This window comes from Epinephelus lanceolatus, chromosome 20 (genome assembly GCF_041903045.1).
Source record: "Epinephelus lanceolatus isolate andai-2023 chromosome 20, ASM4190304v1, whole genome shotgun sequence".
Classification (NCBI taxonomy): domain Eukaryota; kingdom Metazoa; phylum Chordata; class Actinopteri; order Perciformes; family Serranidae; genus Epinephelus; species Epinephelus lanceolatus.
This window is the reverse complement of record NC_135753.1, coordinates 5,545,240-5,570,000: the sequence shown is the minus strand read 5'-3', so window position 1 is coordinate 5,570,000 and position 24,761 is coordinate 5,545,240. Positions and strand designations below refer to the sequence as shown.

General features: G+C 41.0%; 1 protein-coding gene across 1 annotated transcript in view; it reads left to right on the top strand.

Annotated features, from left to right (window-relative positions):
• The window catches only part of lyrm4b (LYR motif containing 4), a 103,105-nt gene extending 78,713 nt beyond the window's left edge, over positions 1 to 24,392 (top strand). Inside the window, exon 3 of the mRNA XM_033639483.2 lies at positions 22,156 to 24,392. Coding sequence (XP_033495374.1) covers positions 22,156 to 22,218 — 63 coding nt within the window. The 3' untranslated portion in view covers positions 22,219 to 24,392. The remainder of the gene's footprint in view (positions 1 to 22,155) is intronic.
• The last annotated feature ends 369 nt before the right edge of the window (positions 24,393 to 24,761 follow it).

Below are 24,761 nucleotides of genomic sequence, written 5' to 3'. Positions count from 1 at the left end.
CCAAGCGGCAGTCTGAGGCTAAAACAAAAAATAAACGTAAAAGTGCCAAAAACTGCAGTTCCTCTAATGTCCACTTGAAGCTGGCTCCAAGAGTCAGTCCCCATGAACCCCCCAAGTTAAAATGCCCAAATTTACTGCAGAATTACACATGTTTACAGCTTGGTACAAAAAACAGGTTTGGTCTCTATAGCTAATGTAAACATTCATGACAACTGTACAGGGGGTGAATTTTTAAATAACTCACTCATTTACATTTTATTAAGGCTCAAAATTACACATAATTAAGGGCAGGGTACTATGAGTGACAGGCCACAGTCTGCGAGTCACATCCACCCCTCACTCCTCCACAGCTCCATTGTCTCCTCCAAATATGGTCATTTCTGGCTCCAAAAAACAAGATGGCGACAAGTCCATGAGTCACTCACAATGAGTCAAGTCACAATTCTAAGGTAAGTCTTAGGTCAGTTAGGAGAAGTCCAGTCCAAGTCACTGTGGTTTTGTCTATTTTCATTTAAGAATACAAACCTGTATTTGCATTGCTTCTCCTTCAGCAGAGTTGGTTTCTATAAAATCTGTAGTGTGACTCACCTGATACAATAGTTTTGTCCATCATGGGGTCATAGGCTTCCGCATTTTTAAAGGTTTTTTATAGCTGGTTCTCCAGTTGTCAGTGGGACAGATCAACATGTCAAAGGTCAATAAAGATGAGCTTTTTGTGAAACCACCAATCGTAGAAAATCTAAAATTTAACTGTTTAATTATTGGTATGACATGACCCACATTGTATTTCTTGGCCTGTTTTTGTTTGCCTTCACAAGTGCTTGAAGGCAACCACTGTTCTACCATGACCCAATGATGGCCCAACAACAGCTGACTGTGTGCTTGGTATGCCAGGGCTCTAAAATGTAACGCTGTGTGAGGAGAGTGGAGCGCAGTCAGTCTTCCCTAGAGAAATAAAAAGGTTTTAAAAGAGAAGAGTTGAACAGAGTAAACAGTTTTTTGTTTTGTGCTTCAGGCAACTGAGTTTGTGAAAACTGATAAACCTCCTTAAAGGGCCCAGCCAGAGACTTAAGAGACGAGGGAGAGGGAGAAATGAAAGCAGATGAAGGGTGTGAAGTTTTTAGTTCTTCAAGTTTGACCTCGATGCGAGACACTTTGGTAATTGTCTCAGTTTCTCCCTCTCGCTCTGATCTACCCGCCCTAAGATTCAGCCCTATCACTGCCCTGCTATCTACAAATACAAATGTGTGTGTGTGTGTGTGTGTGTGTGTGTGTGTGTGCAGTGAATGTGTGGGTTCACCCCTACACTGATGTTGCCGTTGAAGTTTACATCATCATTTCACGCACAGATGAACTCTCAAGTCTTTCTCACTTTTCATCTTCTCACTTTTATTTTTGGCTGGACGGTTGCCACAGAAACACTTTACCTGGTGGTGTGTGTGTATAAATAGCAGGTTAAGCAGTTTTATTTCATTATTTCATCTGACATTTGAAAGTAACACAGAGTGAACTCACTGAACCAACCTTTGTCACGACATAGTCAAGGTTTCATCTGTCAGGATCGAGATGTTATGACATTAGTGATGTCCCTGGGGGAATAATGTACATCACTTTTATCAATTAAATATAGCAGTATAATCATCTATTTTTCAACACTTTGTTCTTCTAGATGACTTACTGTTATTGTTCATGCCCAAGCCAAAGTTTATCTTGTAGTAACATACAAATGCCACAAGATGGCAGTAGCTACATCTGAGGTACCAAACGGGCCTGAGTTTTACACAACATGACCTACAAATTTTTCACAATAAAAGCAATGAGAGTAAATGAAGGGACTCCCTTTACCAAAACTGGCGAGAGGGCATCTCTTTCGCTGTGCAACAGAAAAGGGGTTTTTTGTTGTTGTTTTGTTTTTGTTTGTTTTTTTTTTTTTGCATGGGAGATTGTGGTGCATCCCTGTGATCTTGATGGGTTGGTGTAACATGGTCATAAAACTCAGTCTTAGCTGTTGAAAGTCAGTCTTGTTCTCGTCTTGATGTTCCAACAAAATCCAACGTTTAACATTATTGTACGTTTTTATTCTTGGCTCATGCAAATACTGAAGTTAAGTGACATGAAAATCAACAACCAATAGAGCACACTCTCCAGCACCAAACAGGAAACAGCAAACCAGATGGTCAGTAAACATGGAGGGGACTCTGGGGAAGAATGTGAACAAGTCTCAGTTCTCTTGGACTGTGGAAAAGGAGGAGAAACTGGTGGAGTTGTGGAGTGAACAAGAGTCTGTGTTTAATTTGTATCTGGTCCACAAACCAGCACTTATTGTTGTGAGAAATCTTAATGTTTGAAACAGTTCATCTCTCATTCCCACTGTATCCTCATACTAAAAAAGTTCAGCTAATCAACAGAGGCTGGCAGCAAGTTGAGGCGACAAAATCCAAAATGCAAAGATTGTACAAAAAACAGTTTATGGATTATAGGATTGGGCCATTTAAATTTTTTCACACTGGTTTGATATTAAGCCAAACAGTGGACCGGACTACCATATTTTACCATGTGTCACACTTCACTCAGCAGCTGCTCCTGGGTGCAACATAATGACACCATGTCCTAGCAGCAAACTAGGGTCTGACAATCGCATAGCATCGAGTGACATTAAAGCTCCCTGTCAACACTGAATCCCCTAAATATGCACTTCTGTTAGCTACACCATGTTAACAAAACCACATAGCTATCACTTGTGAGCTTGAGATCAGTTTGTACTTTCTAAACATTTTTATATTGTGATATTCATTGGAAATGACAAACAATTTAACTTTTAGCTCTCTGGAGATCTCCCGTCAGCCAGCTGCCAACTTACTGAGGTTTTTGTAGTGAGGTAAGGAGGTGTCTTGTAGAGAATTTCTCAAATCAACTTCATGAATCAGCCAGTCCTCATCCATTGCAGAACTTTCAAGGTGAGCGACAGGCATGAATAGAAACACAGTCTGACGAAAGTTTAGCTTGAAAGAGCATATGGTGCTGCTCACAGCCAGTTGGGGCACCTGCTGAATATCCAAAATGTTGCTATATTGGCACAGTTTGAGTTTTCTTGAGAGACTAACTCTGCCATGTCTCTTCACGTCATCCCAAAAAACACATGAACGTCTTTGTAAACAAACAGAGCATGGCTGCTTTCCCTGTCCCACCTCTGGTAAAATGTGATCTCCTTCATGTTGCGGACACTGGCCTGGGCTCAGCAGTAAATAGCACACGGTCTGCAAAGGTCCGACACTAGAGGCTCTGTTATAAACACATTATGCACCATGTTGTCATATAGCTTATTACTTCAAGTTGGATATAGCGTCATGACGCCGTCTACACAGGTTGCTAATGTAGACTACTTTTTACTTTACCATAATGCTAAATGCTAGTTCAGCCAGTTTGCATAAGATCAAACCAGTTTAAGCTCGTCAACGGACTGGACCAGCAAAACCGAAATCAGCCCAACTCGAATGGATTATATTGATGAGGAATCGACAAGAATACTGTCGATAAATGAGGCCTTGTCTAGAGTTATGTGTTTTTGCAGAAACATAAGAAATTGGTAATATGTTATATATCTGAAAGGGAGTAAAATATTCCACCAGGAGCAGGATGGAAAATTATCAGAAAAGTAATCTATTTGTAGTCTTGAAAATAGTGACCCTGCAAGATTCCCAGTCCTTGCAATGTCTTACACTGTCTTTAGATGTAACTTAACATCTCTTCAGAATCTTACAGTGTATGGTAGGCATAACGTTGTCTGTGCAGAAATAAACTGGTTTACTTCCAGAGCTCTTGATCCCAAAATAAGTCCCTCTCCTTTGCAGCTCTATAGAAAGAAACAATATCTGGAAATTTTCAGAAAGCCCTTTTCCTCACAAGGTTTCATGCCTACATAGTTTTAATGTGTTCGTCCTTACTAGAATATTCCTCTGGATTTAAATGATAAACTACTCATAACAACCTAAAGATGGGAATGAGATGAGATGAGGTTGGTCATTGGGTTTCCTCCCTCTCTGCCAGACATTTAAATGTGTTTGTGCTGCCTGCTGCTTGGCTCTCAACTCCTGACAAATGGAAAAACTGGAACGGCGTAGAGTTCTCCTTATGCTCCAGTTTATTATCTACCTGAGCACCTCTCATCCTCCTGCTTCCATCGCCCTCCATCTCCATCTCCATCTCCATACTCCTCTCTCTCTCTCTCTCTCTCTCTCTCTCTCTCTCTCTCTCTCTCTCTCTCTCTCTCTCTCTCTCTCTCTCTCTCTCTCTCTCTCTCTCCGACACTCACAGGCCTCCATGAATTTCAGTTTGACAGCATCCCTCCGTCTTTTCATCTTTCCTGCCCCCTTTTCTCTCCCTTACACAAGAAAACCTCATTTTCTTTGTCTGAGCCGCTCTGCTGGCCACCTCCAGGTTTCCCTCCGTCGCTTCATCTCTTTCCTCCCACTTTCAACGGCTCTTTAACTTCGATTTTTACTGTATCCTGCTGTTCAGGGCGGCACTTCTTTTTTTAACTACACACCACTGTAGATGGTTTTCACTAAAATTAGCAGCCACCATTTTACTGTCCACCTACAGTGTGAGAATATAGTACAACATCCAAATTATTTTTTGGTTATGTTGCTGCAGACATTACTGCCCTACTTACAGTGTTAAGTTGCCATCCATTCTCTTTAAAGGCAAAATAGGCTGTAGATACTCCAAATCTTCCTCTAGGTCTATAGTATTTTGCAGCCTTCCAGTGAGTCTTAAAACAATTAGCTGATCAAAGTAAAGGCCCTGACTAGGCCTGAACGATATATCTTTTAGGCATCGCCATCGCGATGCACACGTGTGCAATATTTACATCGCAGGGCTTGCAATGTGGCTTGCCCTAATTAAATAAAGCATGCACATTTAAATTGCAGAGTGATGCACATAAAACTCGCTTCCGTTTTAATGACTGACCAACAGATGTCTAATTTAGTGGAATAAAGAATAAATGGCCTATTCAAGTGCTGGAATTTGTTATTTACATGACAACGCCTGAATGCAACACAGGCTCTGCTCCATTGACTGTGGGCACAGTGCCGTGCTGCGGGTTTGGGCCTGGCTCGGTTATAAATGTCTCAGACTCAGGAAAATGCAGCCCCAGCCGCCCTCTAGTGTGCTCACCTGTGTGTGTGTGTGTGTGTGTGTGTGTGTGTGTGTGTGTGTGTGTGCGCAGAACTCCCCCATGCAAGATACAGAGAGCATGTAGAGACAGAAATTGCATGCCGTCATGTAAACAATATAAATCATCACATTATAAGGTGAAACGTTTCACCGTATAACACGATAAATAGTATAATGTTATGTTATCATATGAATTGTCGCGCAAAATAATATGACTTTAGCTTATGAAGAGCTAAGATGGAGCTCTCGTCTTATATGCTTTACTCACAAGTATGTGAATTGACCTGGTTATGAAGCGTCCATAGCGCCAAATAATGTAATGGTATTTTCAAAAGAGCTAAGACAAAAAAAAAAAAGAAAAATGAGCAGCGTTGGTGCTAGTTGCATATAGGGGAAAATGCAACTGATAGGGACATTTGTATTTTCATATTGGCCACTGTAGTTAGCTGCCCCTCCACGACCGGAGTGTCAGAGAAACACTGTGTTTTTTTTTTAAACATGAAACTGCTTTTTTTCAGCGTTTTTACTGGTTTTACACAGCTAGTCTGTTTGTTTTGGAGAGGAAGAGGCCTCTGTGCATAATTCAGCTACTGGTAAAAACCTCCTGAACAATGACCACTGAAGGAATTCTAACCAGGAAAAGTTTCAGCTGGTTGCAATGTGTAATCCTCACATGCCACATCTTTAACTGCCTGGAAAATGCGAGGTCAGCTCTGGCCCCTACTCTTGTGCCTTGTCTGTGGCACCTTTCAAGACCATGGCAGCAGGTTGCAGCTGAGGTTGCTGAGCAACCTCAACTGTAACATTTCATAGCCTATTAACCTGCAATCTTGACTGCAGAGCTGATCTTCCAGGTGCTGCTTGTGTGTTGGCCTGTTATCCATAAGACAGATGTTAAGCTCTGGCAGCCCTGCAGAAAATTGTTCAATTTCTTCATATTTATCACAGACTCATTTTTACGGACAAAGAGAAAGATATCTGTTAGCTGTGATTGGTTGTTCCTCGTCATATGACCAGCGGTGTGCACTTCTGTGTTCCAAAAGTTGAACTCAGGGCACAGCCATCATCTCCTGAAAAATAGGCATTCGGGGACGAAGGCACAACGCAACAGCATTGTTCTGGCATTTAAGTGTGCCTGCTGCACAGATACATTGAAAACAATGAATTTGAGGATGCAAAAACCTGGCATATATATACTGCCCCTTACTTACCTGTTCTTGTCCTATTACTATTATCGTTATTTCAGTCAGTGTGGGCATTCGTGTCCCAGCCAAAATGTTATTATAGTAAAGTAAAAAGCACCACCAAATGGCAGGAGCTATGTTTGAAGCACTGCATGCAAACCGAGGGTTTTCTCCCCGAAACGGTAAGGGGTTTTTTTGCCTTTGCAGCGAGTGTTGAGTTTGAAATGACAGCAGCAGACTCTATGTTCCTATTGGTCAAAGTAACGGCTGTGACGGAGTCGTGGAAGACAAAAGAATATCAAACATGCTAGACTTTGTGTCGGGACGTTGTGAGGCCTCCCTGATGTGGTGTCAGTTGTTGTCTACTATGACACACTACACGGGGTAAAACAATTGATTATCACGCACGACACTCGTTCTTCACAATCCAAACCGATACTGTGGGATAGGCTATAATCGAGCTGATATTGTATAGTCTGAACCCAGCACAAGACTGTATTTACCACAAACCAGCAAACAATAACAAACCGTTTCTGCGAAAGAGCTAAATGACTAAAAGCATCATCTTACCCAATAAAACACATTTGTTTTGTTTCAGTCTCACACCCGCTTGACTTAAGTCATTTGCTTTCCTTACTTCTGTTTCTCATTCACCGAGGGGACTCAGACGCAGATCAACATGCTGAATTGGCCAAAAGGCTGCCGACAAGGGCCAGTTAGTGCCAATGGTGCAGGACACTGCAAAATCTAGGGTGACAGACACTCATCAATGGCCCGACACTGACCAAAGGCAGACAGTTGGATTGGTGTGTCAGGGATTTGTGATACACTTTCTATAATGTAATCTAAAGTTGTTTTTAGAAATCTTTTGATGTGTTTTGTATTATTGTCTTTGTCCTCTTTGTGAATAAGATGAGGTGTTTATCACCCTGAGCAGGCTGCGTGATTGGTCATAGAATGATATATATTCATGTGCGATAACGTTCTGACCTGATGAAGCTCTAACAGGTCTTCAGGTTAAGTTTAGTGAGTGTGGTTGGGCTGCAGAGCTGCTGTCAGAAGAACAGCTGTAATATTTCAGTGTTTGACATACAGATCTGCAGTCTGTCATGAGTGCAGCAGTCTCATGTTAATCTTACACCTCCTGCCTGGTGGGAGTATGACTGAAGGTCAGTCAGTCACGACTCAGTGTGTGTGCGAGTGTGCGTGTGCGCGTGTGCACCTTTTCCATACTTGTTCTGTGTGAGTGGGTGTGATGCTGAGTAGATGGAGAGGATAATATATGAAGAAGGCTAAGTTTAGCTTTCCATTATAACACTGATGACTGTGATTGTCTTTATGTAGGAGAGAACTCCCATGAGACTCTGACAGTGTGCCAAGTGTAGCTGCGTATGTGGCTTTTGAATCCTTACCAAAAATTAACTGTTCTCATCGTGTCAATATGTTACAGTGTCTTAGAATATGGAGAGCAAACGTAGCTATGAGAGGGGTCTGGCTCTCAGTCAGGGTTCAGGTCTGGGCTCAGTGAAGGCCAGTTAAGTTCATCCACACCAAATTGAGGAAACCATGTCTGTATGGAGCTGCTTTGTGTTGTGTAGAAACAGGAAAGGCACTGCTGTCTAAAACGTTGTATACTGGAGCATTCACTCTCCATTCATTAGAACTAAGGAGCCAAAACCAGGACAGAAAGTGTTCTACTGACTTCCACCAAACCCTTCTTCACCCATCAGACCAGTGAAGCCAGAGAGTCCAGTGGCAGTGTGATTTACAGCAGTCCAGCAGATGCTTGGTGTTGCTCACTATGACTTTAGGCTTGTATGCTGCGTCTTATACTCTGAACCAGCTGATCCACAGTTGTTTTGCTGACATTGTTTCCTGAGGCAGTTTGGAACAAGTTCCACTTCACAGTGACAGGACTTCAAGTTTGATGTAAATGCAGTAAAGATAGCATCTTTATGACAGTGTTATGCTGAAAGTCACTGAGCTCTTCAGTAAGACCCATTCTACTCCAAAATCATCTAGCATGTCTTTGTAGTCATTTTTCGTTTCTTTATAATCATTTTGCATGTCTTTGTAGTTGTTAAGCGTCTGTTTGTCATTGCCCATTTTGTGGTCATTATGCATGTTTGTGGTTATTTTTGCATCTCTATAATGGTTTTGCTTCTCTTTGTGGTTGTTGATCATTTTTGCATCTCTTTGCAGTCGATCATTTTGTATCTTTGTATAGTTGATCATTTTTGCATGTCATTGTAGTCAGTCATTTTTGCGTCTCTTTGCAGTCAAGCTTTTTGCATCTCTTTAAAGTTGATCATTTTTGCATCTCTTTATAGCTGATCACTTTGCATGTCTTTGTAGTCGAGCATTTGGCATCTCTTTATAGTTGATCATTTTTGCATCGTTTTGCAGTCAGTCTTTTTGCATTTTGGATCATTTTTGCATCTCTTTATAGTCAATCATTTTGCATCTCTTTGCAGTCGATCATTTTGCATCTCTTTGCAGTCGATCATTTTGCATCTCTTTGCAGTCGATTATTTTGTATTTCTTTGTAGTCGATCATTTTGCATATCTTTGTGGTCATTCTGTATCCCGTTATGGTTATTTTGCATCTCGTTGTTTGTTTTGTACCTCTTTGTAGTCACTGATCATTTTAGGCCTCTTTGTTGTCAATCATTTTTGCATCTCTTTGTAGTCGATAAATTTTGCATCTCTGCATAGTTGATTATTTCTGCACGTCTTTGTAGTTGATCATTTTTTTGCATCTCTTTATAGTCGATAATTTTTACATCACTTTGTAATCAATCATATTTGCATCTTTAGATTTGATCTTTTTTTTCTTTGTGGTCATTTTTTGTCTCTTTATTTTTGTTTTTCATCTCTTTTCTAATTTTGTGTCTCTTTGTGGTGGTTTTGCATCATTTTGTAGTCGTTTGATTGACAGTCTGGTCATAAAGGTGTTCTGGTCCAGGGACCGGGGGTCTGTAGTCCGGTTCAGTAATCAATTGATAATGCCAAAAAGCTAACTCCCTATCACTCTCTAACTCTAGTAAGGGGGGGTACCAGGGGCCTCACCCTCTGACATGAAGAGACACACTGGTAGAGAAGGCAAATAGCCACATTAACATCCCAGCATGCTTTGCCTTCATTAGAGGCTGACCTGCTGTTTGTGTTTTAATTGGATTATATAGATCCATCTTTGAAGTGAATGATCCAAATGAAATATATCAGTGTTTTCACTGGTTTCTATTTAGAACTCTTATTTTATTATTCATGAAAGTAAAACTGACTGAACTGCAATCAGCTGAAATAAACAGACAGACAGAAAGGAGAGCAGGCTGAGCAGAGACAGACCACTGCAGAGATAAAGACAGAAAGAGAAACAAATCCAAAGAGATATAGAACAAACTGATGGAGAGAAAGATGGAGACTAACCACAACAGACAGATATGAAGAGAGGGAGAGAAGCCATCCCTTTGTTAGCAGCCACAGCCGCAACAATTTACATGAGAGCCAAGCCTCCTGCCAGCTGATTGGTTCAGAGAGCTGCCCGCCTCACCGCCACCCCCCACCCTCCTACGCCACACTCCAGCCAATCAGGACGTCACACACACAGGGGAGCTCCAGCCAGGCAAGAGAGGGTCTGCTCTGATAGTGTGAAGAGAGAGAAAGAGGGTTGACGGAAGAATAACTGATAAGGCGGACAGATATGATGATGATGATGATGATGAAGAAGCTCTGAGTTATCTGTGGAGGGATTGTGCCCCCTGGTGGTGCTGCAGTGACATAACATCACACACAAACACATCTTCCTACCACAGTACAAAAATACCTTGTGTGCTTTAAGACATTTTCACAGGGAATACACTGCACAAGACTGTGGAGTCTTATTTTTAACTCTTAACTAAGATTTCATTCAGCTATTTTTATAAAATGAACAAAAACACTGACAACATACGGAGACCTTGGGTAGATAATAATGAGAATAAATACAATATAATTAGATCATAGTTCAAACCTCTTCAAACCAAAAAGAAATCAGGTTTGAATAAACCATTTTACAGCCAGCGTCATCAGAAATATGTGTGCACATGTTGGCAATGCAGGTGGCGTTTTGCCCCAGCTATCCAGACGAGTCAGCAAGCTTTAAAGTCCAGGTAAAGCATTGAGTTTGTCACATCACAGAAAATTTGAAACATCAGCAAGTGTATAAACTTAGGTTTCAAAATCAAGAAAAAACGAGCAGTCTTCTCTGCTCTGAGACACTGGGGGAGTGTCCACTAAAGCCCCATTTCCATCAAGCAGTGCGGTACGGTACAGTTAGGTATGCTTTTTTTGTGGATGGTACCAATGTAACCGTTCCATATTGTCCCCATTTTCGGTCACCCCTCTGTTGGGGGTACCCTGGCACACAGATCTTAAAGGTGGAGCTGTGAACCCTGCAATCTGCTGATTGGTCAATAGTGGATGGTCACTCTGCTCTGCAGTACTAAACCCCCGAGCTTGCCTGAGAAGAACTAAATGCACAAACCCGCTATTTTTAAATATCCCATGGAGAGAGACTCTCACTGCAGCCTGTTCTGTTTTGTTCTGCAAATGTTACATCGGTGCCGACGTTAATGAGGATATACAGTGAGTGCTGGATGAGTGAGTGACAACAACTTCACCCACATTTAAGGGTACTGTTTGCTGTGGAAACACTAGGGTCTAGGTACAATGTCTGAAGGGTTACTTTTGGTTCCAAAGGTACCATATCGAAAGTGTTTGGTGGAAATGGGGCTTAAAGGAGCTGAAATGAAGAACGAGTTGCTGCAAAACAATGGATGCTCGTTGGGAGCACACAGTAACATACACTTCGCGAGCTGAAGAACGAGCCACTGTGTAGCAACAGACTCTTGTTAGCAGCTAACCCAGTAGCACACACAGTCTGTGGTTGCAAAACACACACAGCCTCCAAACTGAAGAATGTGAGAGCCACTGTGCCTCTATAGTTTATCGTTCAGCAGATAACCTTAGCACAAAGCACTCACCAGCTGTGGCATTTAACAGAGATGTTTATTCATATATATAGGTGCATCTCAATAAATTAGAATATCATCAAAAAGTTGATTTATTTCAGTTTTTAGATTTAAAAAGTGAAACTCATATATTACATAAATTCATTACACACAGACAGATATATTTAAAGTGTTTATTTCTTTTAATTTTGATGATTATAACTGAGTAAAAGCACCCAAAATTCAGTATTTCAGAAAATTATAATATTGTGAAAAAGTTCAATACTGAAGACTCATGGTGTCACACTCTAATCAGCTAATTAACGCAAAACACCTGCAAAGGATTCCTGAGCCTTTAACTGGTCTCTCAGTCTGGTTCAGTAGGCTACACAATCATAGGGAAGACTGCTGACTTGACAGTAGTCCCGAAGACGATCATTGACACCCTGCCCAAGGAGGCTGAGACACAAAAGGTCATTGCCAAAGAAGCTGGCTGTTCACACAGTGCTGTATCCAAGCACATTAATGGAAAGTTGAATGGAAGGAAAAATGTGGTAGAAAAAGGTACACAAGCAACAGGGATAACCGCAGAGGATATTGAAATGAAGCCCATTCAAGAATTTGGGGGAGATTCACAAGGAGTGGACTGCAGCTGGAGTCAGGGCTTCAAGAGCCACCACGCACAGACATGTCCAGGAAATGGGCTACAAATGTCACGTTCCTTAGCTATGTCCCAATTCAGGGTTTGCATCCTTTGAAGGACGCAGCTAACACAGCCTCCGAAGGCTTGTCCTCATGCATTCCTCTGCTGACCAGCTTTATGGAGATGTGGAGCAGAACTTGGCACCTGTCCACACTACGAAAGGTACAAATACCTGGTTTAAGGACCATGGTATCCCTGTGCTTGATTGGCCAGCAAACTTGCCTGACCTAAACCCCATAGAGAATCTATTGAGTATTGTGAAGAGGAAGATGCGAGACACCAGACCCAACAATGCAGAAGAGCTGCGGGCCGCTGTCACAGCAACCTGGGCTTCCATAACACCTCAGCAGTGCCACAGACTGATCGCCTCCATGCCATTGTGCATTGCTGCAGTAATTCAGGCAAAAGGAGCCCCGATCAAGTTTTGAGTGCTGTACATGTTCATACTTTTCAGTAGTCCAACATTTCTGTGTTAAATTTTTATTTTTTTAAATTGGTCTTAAGTAATATTCTAATTTTCTGAGATACTGATTTTTGGGTTTTCATTAGTTGTCAGTTATAATCATCAAAATTAAAAGAAATAAACACTTGAAATATATCAGTCTGTGTGTAATGAATCTATATAGTATATGAGTTTCACTTGTTGAATCAAATTACTGAAATAAATAAACTTTTTTTTTTAGATGCACCTGTATATCAGACTGAAAGATCTAAGAGCTCGTGTGACATAGCAAACTCACGGCTGACACAATGGGCAAAAGAAATGACACTGATGCCATGAACTTTAACAATTGTAGTAATGTAGTTTTTATATAGAGGGGTTATGTTATGTTAAGGATGGCCCCAGTGTCTCTTGCTGTTGGGTAGTTTAATCTACAGCAATGCATCATATTCTATAAGATCATATGTTTGTGGCATGGCTGTGAAAAAAACTTGACTTTTCTCTGAGATTATAGAGTCATACATGTGAGAGAAATAAAACTCAGAATTTCTGAGACTTAAAGGATAACTTCGGTATTTTTCAACCTGGGCCCTATTTCCCCATGTGTATGTGTGCATATGATTCATAGGTACAACTCATTCTAAAATTGGTTCAGTATTGAGGGAGGCAGATGCAACCGGGAGCCATGAAAACGGTAACGGGGGCAAATGCGTCCCGTATAAGTTTGCGCATTAAAAGTGCTTTTTTTGCCACTGACCGGTTCAGATCGCCAGTGCTATCCCTGTAGATAGCATACTAAGCGTTTCCCTTACCTCTGGGCTGTGTGACGTCACCTCGCGAGAGCTTTGCTCCACTGTGTCTGTAGCTCTCTCTACTCGTGGGACAGCTGTTTTCTTGAGGAAGAGGTGTTTTGGGATTGGATGTCTTTTCTTCTGGCTTCGGCTGTCAGTAGTCATCTTGGGAGAAGTGAGCACTGCAGACCCGATGGTCTGCAAGGTGCAGTGTCTGGAGAGGAGTGTTAGCATCCATTTGTAGCACAACTAGCCACAACTTCAACATCTCGCCGTCCGACAAAGGCAGCCCATGAAAGCTGTACGGGGTGTTGCGCGACATCCTGTTTTTGCAATTCGGATAAGCACAAATACAAACCATTGTTTTCAGTCGATGCAGTAAAACTCTCAACTGTACTCCAGGACAACCAGCGCCACTCTGAGCGGTGCTCAGCATGGCTCCTCTGTTTCCTTCCGGCAACAAGCAAAGCTCTCGTGAGATGACGTCACACAGCCCAGAGGTAAGGGAAACGCTTAGTATGCTATTTACAGAGATAGCACTGGTGATCTGAACCGGTCAGTGGCAAAAAAAAGCACTTTTAATGTGCAAACTTATACGGGACGCATTTGCCCCCATTTTGCGTTTTTGGAGTTGTGTCTCCAGTTCAGTTTTCCAGCGTGTCAGGAGGGTCACCACCTTGAGGGGCCACCAGAGCAGCTGTACACATTCACTTTGCTGGAGGTTTTAGTAACTTTCTAAGTTATGAAATAGTTCTTACGTTTAAGCAGATGACGTTTGTGTCCTGTGTTCTGAGACCACAGGTGAACTGTGTGTTCAGAGAGAAACACTGATGTACAGACAACTTCATGTTCAGGACATTTGTGTGTGTGTGTGTGTGTGTGTGTGGGGGGGGGGGGGGGGGGGGGGTCATATTTGGTCATGCTCTGTAGTTGAGCCCATCGTGTCTTTGTACATTAAAAAAAAAATGAGGAAATCAATTGTGAACTGTGGCACACACACACACACACAGAGTTCAGCAACATCACACTCGACCATAATTGTTTTTTCTATTTGACAACAGAGAGTTCAGATGGCAAATATTGACATAACACAGTGACAAGGCTCTCTGGACACTAAACACACACATCTCTCCTCTCGCGCCACCCTCAGGATTAACATGACATTAATCTGACAGAACACAGCAGAGAAGCAGACAGGAAGTATAAGGTAGAGCATCTGTTAAGAGTTAAGTGTTCCTGATTTCCCCTGTTATAGAAGTATATATGACAGCATATCAGGGACGTCTTTAGTAATGCAAAGTAATAATAATAATAAAAACAACCAAGTCAAAATGATTTTTTGTTGCATGTTTTTGAAACCTGATTTTTATATACTTGGCAGGTTTTTTTTGTTTGTTTGTTTTCTTAATTGTTCAAATTTGGCTGGGTGGTTAATGACACATTTTTCTGTGGGGTAATAAACTCATTACACATATTTATTTCTGCTTTAGCCGAACTTTAATTTTACCAGAAAAAAATCTTGGATATTGACTTGACTGAGATTACTTTGGTAAATATACACGAAAAAACACAAATTTACAAGAAAAAAAACTTAAATATTTTCCACAATTGAAGTAACACATTTACAACAAAAACTCATTTTTTTTTTTTTAGATTGAAGTAACACATTTACAAGAAAAAAGAAAAAAACTGGGATATTTTCGAATTCAAATAAACACAAGAAATTTGTGCTCTAGAGAAAGGATCAGCACTCAATGAAAAACCTCCTAAGCCCTATGATAAGCTATTATGGCAAGGCTTAACTATACAGACCAATGAGCGGTGATAACTAACACGTCTTTGGGGTCATCAGGTGGGAACCTCCTTTCACCAGTGTTTCATCTAGTTGGTCCCACGACACCTCCAGGAGACAGTGATCACTGGCGTCCCAGAGACACTCCCCTAATGCCAGCTCTCACTGCTCCCCGCACCGACCCAACAACCTCCTTTACCTTACATTACACATGGCTTTCTCAGCCCAAACAGCACTGCCACCTTCAACAAACCCAGGCTCCATTTATGTGAGCTCCAGGTGCCGACCATGCCGATACTACCTTTCCTAGCACATTCACCATACTCTATTTCACATGCTACTAGGGATGCACCGAAATGAAAATTTGTGGCCGAAGCCAAATAATATTAAGCGCTTGGCCGAATACCGAGTACCGAATACCGAATATCGTTGTTTAGTTTTTCATTAGTTTTTGCAAATGAACCCCCTCCAGATTAGTGTTGTCACGGTACCAAAATTGGATCCCACTGAACGATACCAATGAAAATATCATGGTTCTGAGTAGTATCATGATACCACAACGAAAATGAGACAGATGTGCCTTTTGTCATTTATAAAAAGATAAATCACTTTTCTATAATACATCACTGATATTTCAATGGAATAAATTACTTATTCATACTTCAAAAACAGCATCAATGAGTGATGAACATAGGGGGGATCAAAATAAAATAAATAAATAAAATAAGAATCAACCAGCCACCCTCCTCCCCTGACAAGTCACTTCATAAGTAAAGAACAGTCCCTAAAGTGTGGTGAGGTTTGTGGGCCGTGAACGGCTCGTTTCTCCTCTGACACATCACGTACGGTCTGTGTTCGGCTGGCTCGGCTATTCAGGTACTTCTGGGCAGTCCACACGCCAAGAAGAGGATATTATTGGAGCTGACTTCTAGGGATGTCCCGATCCGATATTCGGATTGGTATTGGCCGCCGATATTAGCAAAAAACGGGCATCAGCATCGGATCGGACTGCATGGAAAAATGCCGATCCTTGAACTCCGATCCAGTTTTTCATGGAGTCCAGTGCTCCGCGATTCAAGCAGTCCATTCCAGTGATCCACTCCAGCTCTTACTATCAATCCACCAGGCCAGCATGCAGACAGCAGATACACAGAGGGTAGGAAAAGTAGCGGTCAATTTAGTTAACTGACTATTTGTTTTCTGCTCTGGTTTTTTGAGAGTGATATTTTTATTTGGTTTACACTCTTACTGTTTAAGTAAAGAGCACTGATGGCATTGTTTTGGGCACAATTAGTGAACTTTGAGCCATGGATGGGCTACAAAAACACTACTAAAATAACTGACAAGGAAAGGCTGCATTGTTTGTTAAATGTCAACAATGTCTTGTGGTGTTAATCTATTTTTTATTTATTAGGGGGCCAAAGCACAAGTGTGTGGAGTCTTGCTGCTATTTTAATTTCATTGTTAGACATTTTAAAGATTTCTTGTCTTGATTCATTTTCTATTTATTAAGGGGCCAAAGCAAACCAGCTATATTTTTTATTTAATGTTAATGTTCAAGTTTAAAGTTTGTTTATTTAACCCTGTTAACAATAAACAGGTCAGTTTCTCATACCAGCTGTTGTGGACCATTCTAACTAACCTGATTAAGTAGTTGTTCTTTGCTTGATCAAACCTTTTCTAACATGACTGACAACAAAATAAGTGAATATGTATAATACGCGCTTGGATCGGATCGGTATCGGCCAAAACTCAAGGCTGTAATATCGGTATCGGATCGGAAGTGAAAAAGCTGGATCAGGACATCCCTACCAACTTCTCCGTCGTCGGTAAGCCGATGGCCGCCATAATTGACAGGAATGCATTACTGTCTGTGTCTGTGACCCCCGTTCAACCCACAACCGATGGGATTCACCTTTCGTTTCTGCTGCTGGTTGAAATCTGTAGGCTGCTCGCACAGCGTGCTGAATGATTTAAGCCTATTTTGCTCGCTCAAAACTATTTTTAGTCGCAAATGCGAGTGCGGTGATGGACGGATCGCCACACTGCCGACATTTTACTCCGCCCGTCAAGGCACGATGTTTGATTGCGTTATCAAAACACGCCACTATTATTCGGCCTTGCTTTTAACTTATTCCACCGAATACCGAATGTGTTTTTTTTTTGCAAAATTCGGCCGAATATATTCGGTTACCGAATATTCAGTGCATCCCTACATGCTACATATCATAACTCCAATATAAGCTAAAGTTAAAGGAGATAGAGAAGATAAACTCATAGGCTTTCTCAGCCCGAACAGCACTGCCACCTTCGACAAACCCAGGCTCCGTTTATGCAAGCTCCAGGTAGTGACCTTGCCTATACTACCTTTCCTAGGATGTTCACCATACTCACATTACATATCATAATTCCAATATAAGCTAAAGTTAAGGGAGATAGAAAAGATTAACTTCACAGAATCAGCAAACACACACACCTTGCAGCATGGTCTCAAACAAAAGGGATCCAAATAGGCCACTCCCACACTTAAATAACCTTCCTCTTCCTGGATTTTCTCCTGAGAGGACTGATTGGTGGATCTCTCCACCTGATCTCAAGGAGTTATGTACCCTATCTAGTAGATCCCCCTGCTGGCCCCCAACTTACATTATTCGTCCTCATCCAAATCCACTGACTAGCTCTAGCTGCTTCATCTGACATTTCCTTCACTGTCTTCCTCAAGCTCTGTCCCTGCACTCCGAGTTCCCCCAACAGCAAGAAAGCTGATCTTGCTATGAATCCCCTACGCCCCACTTCCACTGGACAAATCCTAGTTTTCCATCCTCGCTGCTCAGCTTCTGCTCCTAAGCTTCTTTCTTTCATAGGCTTCTTCCACTGAGTCTTCCCATGCAACTGTCAGCTCAATGAAATAAACTATCCGTTGACTCACTGACCACAACACTATTTCAGGCCTCTGATTTGTACAAACTATTTCCTGGGGAACAACAAGCTTTCCCCCAAAATTTACTTGCATTTCCCAATCACAAGCACCTTCTAGGCAGCCACACCCTTGCCTCCTTACTAACTTATCACTTCTGTATTTCTCCCCCTCACGGACAAACAAATTGCTTAACTCCTATTCTTAAAAATCTGAATTTGCCTGTCTTTGTTTTCCTTCGATGCCTGCAGCTAAACTTTTCAACACCTGGTTATGTCGCCATGTATATCGGCCTTGTGACAAGCTAACTTTACAGCCTGAAAAAATACGCTTTAAGGTTGCAGTACCTGAACACAATGGGCATGATGGGTCCCCATTTACCCACAGTTTTAGGTTCTGGGGGGTTGGTAACACATCGTATGTAGCTCCTACCAGGAATCTAATACGATTCTCCTCCATACTCCACAGGTCCCTCCAACTAAGCTTCCTCTTATCTACACTTTCCCAATTCAGCCACTGTCCCTGCTTAGCCTGGGCCACAACCTTTGCACCCCTTAATATCTTCTCCTGTCTACGTATCTGTTCCACAACAAGCTTTCTTTTATCTTTGGGACCTGCTTTATTCCATACCGGTTTGCCTGAGCCAAGCCCAAGGCCTCCACGGACAAACTGAACATTACCTACAATCTCTGCATGCCTAAGAGCTGCCTCTGCCTCCTGAACTGCCACTCTTGGCTTCCACTTCCTCCCCTTGGTTGGCTTTGGGGCCACACTCCTAACTACCACGTCCTTACTTCCAGATAACAACAGCTCTGTCTTGACCTTGGTACATTTAAATTCCTCTGTTAAACTAGACACTTGCAGCTGAAGTATCCCTTTTCCATACAATGCAACACTACTTAGGCACCTAGGAGCGCCCAGCCACTTCCTAATATAGGAGCTAACCGACCTTTCAGTTCACTCCACAACAGATACTGGAATTTCATAAATTGACAGTGGCCACATTAACCAGTTCAGTTCAGTTCAGGCTTTATTTGTCACATAGTGAAATGTAAACAGTCGGCTCCATGATGTATGAACACACAACAACTCTGACACAAACAACCAACAACAACAGTACAAACACAACCAATAGCTTAACCTAGGATATAGCCCAAACTGCAAACACCACAACTTTCCTGTAAGTTCTGATTCATCTATTCTATCCAATCCTTCAGCCACATCTTTTCTAAATTTCACCACCTGTTCCTCATCATTCAACTCCATATTGTACCACCTACCTAAGCTCTTTACTGACTTTTCCCTAATTGTTGGGATTTCCTCATCATCTATGACATATAATACCTGTTTCTAGCCTCTGCCAACCTGTTGTGAAACCCGCCGTACTTAGACACAGCCTAATATCCTGAAAATATGCTTTCACTAAGTTAACAACTACATGTGGCACTTTGAAGTAGTCAAATGCACTCCAAATAAGGCTATGTGGTACTGAACCAAACACATTTGCAAGATCTAAAAATATTGCATGCAGGTCCCTTTTTTAAATCTTCGCTGCTTGAATCTGGTGCTGGATCATGCTAGTATGCTCTAAACACCCTGCAAAACATGGTATTCCTGCCTTCTGCACCATAGTATCTATTAAGCTATTCCTTACCAAGTAGCTAGCTAATCTCTGCGCTACTTCACTAAAGAAAATCTTCCCCTCCACATTCAAGAGAGAAATCATCCAGAATTGGCCAAGGTCCATGGACTCCTTCTCCTTAGGAATGAGGACACCCCCTGCCCTACGCCATGCTCTTGGGATAATTTGTTTCTCCCAAACTATTCTTAGTTGTTTCCACAATAATTTAAGGATATCAGGTGCACTTTTATAAATCCGGTAGGAGACTCCATTAGGCCCTGGGGCTGAAGAAGCCTTTGCACGCCTGACCACCTCCTGAACTTCCTTCCACCTAGGTGGCCTGACATCCATCTCATGCTCTATCCCTTCTAATGGAGGGATATCCAGTGGAAAACCTACTATCCTATTCTTCTCTAAATCTGAATATGTATTTCTCAAATATTCTTCAACCTATAGCCTTTCTGCTTTAAGCTTCTCTTTTCCCCCTTTTCCTGGCTAAACAATCCTTTAACAAACTGAAAAGGGTCCCTGAAAAAAGCTGTTCTTGCATATTCCTTCTTCCTCCTCTTTTTTCTGAGGTGCTCTGCCCTTATAAGAGCTGCTAGCCTGCTTCTCAACTCCTTGTGCAACACATTAATTCCCTCCCTTTCTTCTTCTGTAGCCTTTTTCCACTGCTTTCTTAACTGTCTCCTTTCCTTAACTAACTTCTTTATTTCTCTTTGCCACCTAGACTTACCTGACTGTACCCTCTCATTCCTCTTTCTCTCTTGCACCCCAGACCTCTCTGCACCATATGAGTAAATTATATCCCCCTTTTCTAATTTTTCTACTGCATTTCCTCTAAGCCTGTTTAAGATTATTGACAAATCTCTATTAACTATCACCCATTCTTTACTGTAATTTGCCCTAGGCCATCTAACTCTAACCTTTTGCTCCATGGTTCTCTCTCTGACTGGCCTGCTAACCTCAGTTTCACCTGCATCCCCTCTTACTACCTCCTCCTCCTCCTCCTCCTCCTCCTCCTCCTCCTCCTCCTCCTCAGTGGCAGTGTTACTGATATCCTACGAACTGTTGTTTTCTACCCGTCGCTGGACCTCATCTGGACTGACTCGACTGACTTCTTAGGAAGTACTGATCAATGCGGCTACTCTGCCCTTTCTTTGCCACACACTTCTTCTTCCCCTGATGAGTTCTGAGGCCTTTTATTGATGTTATTTTCTGCCAGCCACAAGGACAAACCTGAAGCATCTTGTGCTACTTGTCCACTACAGATGTGCTCGCCTTGCCCTGAGTGCTGCTAATTCTAGCCCTGGTGGATAGGTCCGTGCCCCCATCCTTCACTGAGTCACAGATCCAATGCATAGTCGTGTCCGTTCCAATGTCTGTTACCGTGTAATCCACCTGTGAGTCATCTTCCACCCCAGCTCTCGCTGACTCTTGGGGTACTTTCCCTATGTTGGCTGTAGCTAATTTGGTTGTAGCAAGGCTGCTAGGCCTCACCACTGCTGCCATGGTTTTGCTAGCCCATGTCAGCATCTTTGGGGTCTTTTCCCTCCTGTCAGCTGTCATTCCAAGCGGTAACATGGTCTTTCCCTTGTTGTCAGCTGCCCTATTCACAGCAGTCACTAGCTGGGCTAGTTCTCAATTCAAATAAACACAAGAAATTTGTGCTTTAGAGAAAGGATCAGCACTCAGTGAATAACTTCCTAAGCCCTATGATAAGCTATTATGGCACGGCTAAACTGTACAGACCAACGAGCAGTGATGTTAATATTAAAGTAACAAATCTATGAAAAAAAAACCTGAATATTTTTCATAGTTAAAGTAAGAAATGTACAAAAAAAATTCAAATATTTTTCATAATTAAAGTAACAAAGGTTGTTGAGATTAGCATTGTATTAATATGACAATAACATGAACAAGTCTGCTCAGCTTTTTGGCTAATGTTTATGTACACAATTTGCCATCAGCAGTTTTATACATCCTAAAACTGAAAATAACAAGTCAACTAAGTTTTAAAATAGTAAACCGATGTTGACTTACGCAGGACACAAACCCTAGTTGACAGGGTGAAAGTCCTGCTTGAACTTTTTATCCACCACTTCCTACATGGACTTTGACAGTCTTTAAACTGCATCACCTGACTTTGTGACAGAAAGCCCTGAAGTCTTTTTTTTTCCATAAAATTGTGACTTTAATTTCAGAGAATTTCTGAGGGTTTTTATCTGTGACTTCATAATCTCAGAGGAATATTCAAGCTTTTTTTTTCATACATTTGCAAGTTTTTCTCTCATAATTTTACCCCCTTTGTTGAGCAGGTCAGATCATCAAAGTACAACGTTTAATGGCATTCGTTAGCTCGGCTGTTTTATTACAGCTTTTCATTTTGTTTCCCAGGAAATTGTTTAAGTCATTATAGACTTTGTTTGAATTTGTTTTATTTTTAGGGAAAAATGGTGAAAAAGGCATAACTTTTCCATCCACACATCTTTGGTTAGTCGAGTGAATCTTTCTTTGTCTCTGTATGTCTCTGTAGGTCTCCATAGGGAAGATGTTTGAGACCCAGAGGATTGTGGTGGAGAATAAACCTTCTGCTTGAGATGAAAAGGTGGAGGTGGAAGGAGCACTGTCCCAGCAAACAACAGGAAGTGACATCACAGCCTGGAGCGCATCACTGCCAAGACATCATCATCACCCCAAACAAACATTCTGCTTCCTCTGCAACCCAAACACTGTTTCTTCTGATGGGTGGAGGTGGAGGGGTGAAAAGCATTGTGGAAGATGTAGGCTCCCTGTAGGCTAGCTGTGAAGTACCTGAAGTTTGTTGGAGTTTAGACTCTTTTTTTTTTTTTTTTCATGGATGCACCGATCTGTTCCTGATCACCGATTTTGAATGCGTATGATTAAGTGATCTTTGATCAATCACAGATTGATCACAGCTCATTTCTGCCAAAGTAATGAAAAAAAAATGTAGCTGTAACTTTCTAAAAACAATGACTTGATATAGGGCTGGGCAATATATCAATATTATATCAATATGGTGTTAGGGGACTAGATATTAGATTTTGGATAATGTAATATTCCAAGTGTTGTCTTTTCATGGTTGTAAAGACTGCATTGTAGTAAAGTAAAGTAATTTTCTGAACACACCAGACTGTTCTAGCTGTTTCCCTACATAGTCATTTTATCTACATTACTGGTGATTTATCAATAATCAAATTGTGTAATTATCTTGTGAAAACACTTGTAGTCCACCCCACAATATCGTCACAATATTGATATGGAGGTATTTGGATATTCAGCTCTTCACATTGCCCAGCCCTAATTACTACTATTCAGTACAGATGGGAATCACCAGAGGATCCAGGATACAATATTACCACAATAATGAAGTCACAATACAATATTTAGGCAATTTTAAACCATTTGTGATATGCAAAGTATTGCAATAACATATATTGCAATTTATTATGGTTATCCACCTGCAAATTATGTCCCCAAATGAAAACTTTGTCAACTTCTGTTTTATGTAATTTGATACAAAATGTATATTAAGTTCATCTCACCTCAGTCATTTGTGTTGCAGCAAAATGTATCTAGTGGACTGAAGAAGAAAAAAACATTTAATTTGTGTTCGCAATATTAATAATGTATAGAGACTAAATTAAAAGAAATCAATACTGGGTGTCCGTGTATCAATGAAATATTGACACTCAAAATATCATTATATGATGCTGTATCATATTTTTCCCTCACCCCTACTAACTATATTTTTTTTATATTAAGTCATTATTTTGTCATACTAAGTCACTATCTTGAGAAAGTTTTTCTTTATTATCATATTGGCAGAAATGGGCTGCCATACAATCAGTGATGTTTTGGCAGTTTTATTTGAAAAATGACTTAAATAATGAATAGATTATCAGATTTAGTGTTGTTGTTTGACCAAAGAGTTATCTTACTTCTCAGATTATTACATTTGAGGCTTTTTTAGAGACACTAAGAGGTCAAAACATCAGGAAGAGTGCTGATAGAAAGTTTTTTCATTTTCATACGGTTAATCAGCTTTATCTTCAGTGTCTGTACTGTTTCAGTTTTATAATTTAAAGTTACATTATAGTTTTGTCAGCAGATTATTGTTTGAGCTTTATTATTCAGAAATAAATAAAGTTAGAACATATTTATAGGGCTGCAACTAAAAATAATTTTAATTATCTACTAATCGTTTTGACAGTAAAATGTTTAATTTTCCAGAGCCCAGGGTGATGTCTTTGTATGTTTTGTTTTAGCCAACCAGCAGTCCATAAATCCCAAACTGTTCGTATTATTATGTATAACAAGGAAAAGCAGCAAATTCTCACATGTAAAAAGCATGAAACCAACAAATGTTAAAGAAAAATAAATAAAAAAGATCTCAGTCAAGTCATGGAAATGTGAACATCTCCAGTTCAACTACTTAACAGACTTTCAGTCTCAGATCACTTACGTATGGCTCCAAGTCTGTTCAGTCAAGTCATGGAAATGTGAACATCTCCAGTTCAACTACTTAATAGACTTTCAGTCTCTGATCACTGACGTATGGCTCCAATAACAAACAGCTCAGACTGTTGGAAATTGAATATAATAAGCTGACTTGTCTGATCGGTGCATCCACGATTTATTAATTTTCTGTCTAGTATTATTTTTGTATTCTAACGCACAAGTTGTCCATCCTTTATGTGATTATCTGATACGTTGGACAATAATAATCTATAAAAAAACTGAAACATGAAATTTCTATAATATTCACTCATTCTCTTCTTTATTTATGTCGGAGAAACCTCAGTGTTCTGTGAAATGAAAACCTCCACAGCAGAGTGTGGACATGCTGCCGTCACTCAGAGACACTTTCTGTTTATTATCACAGATCAGAGAAGTGTCAGATTTTAAAAGTAGCTGTTAGCAGTTAGCAGCTAACTCAAAGAAGAGTAACAGCAGCCTAAAAAGTCCACAATTTGTGGTAACAACGAAGTCCAGAGGCCCCTTATCCTTCAAGCAGAGGACAAGATCAGCCACCATATCACAGGGATGGTAAATAAATGTTATGTCATTGTTATTATTTGTAAAGTGCTGCCAACACACGTCATATGTCACACTAGAGGC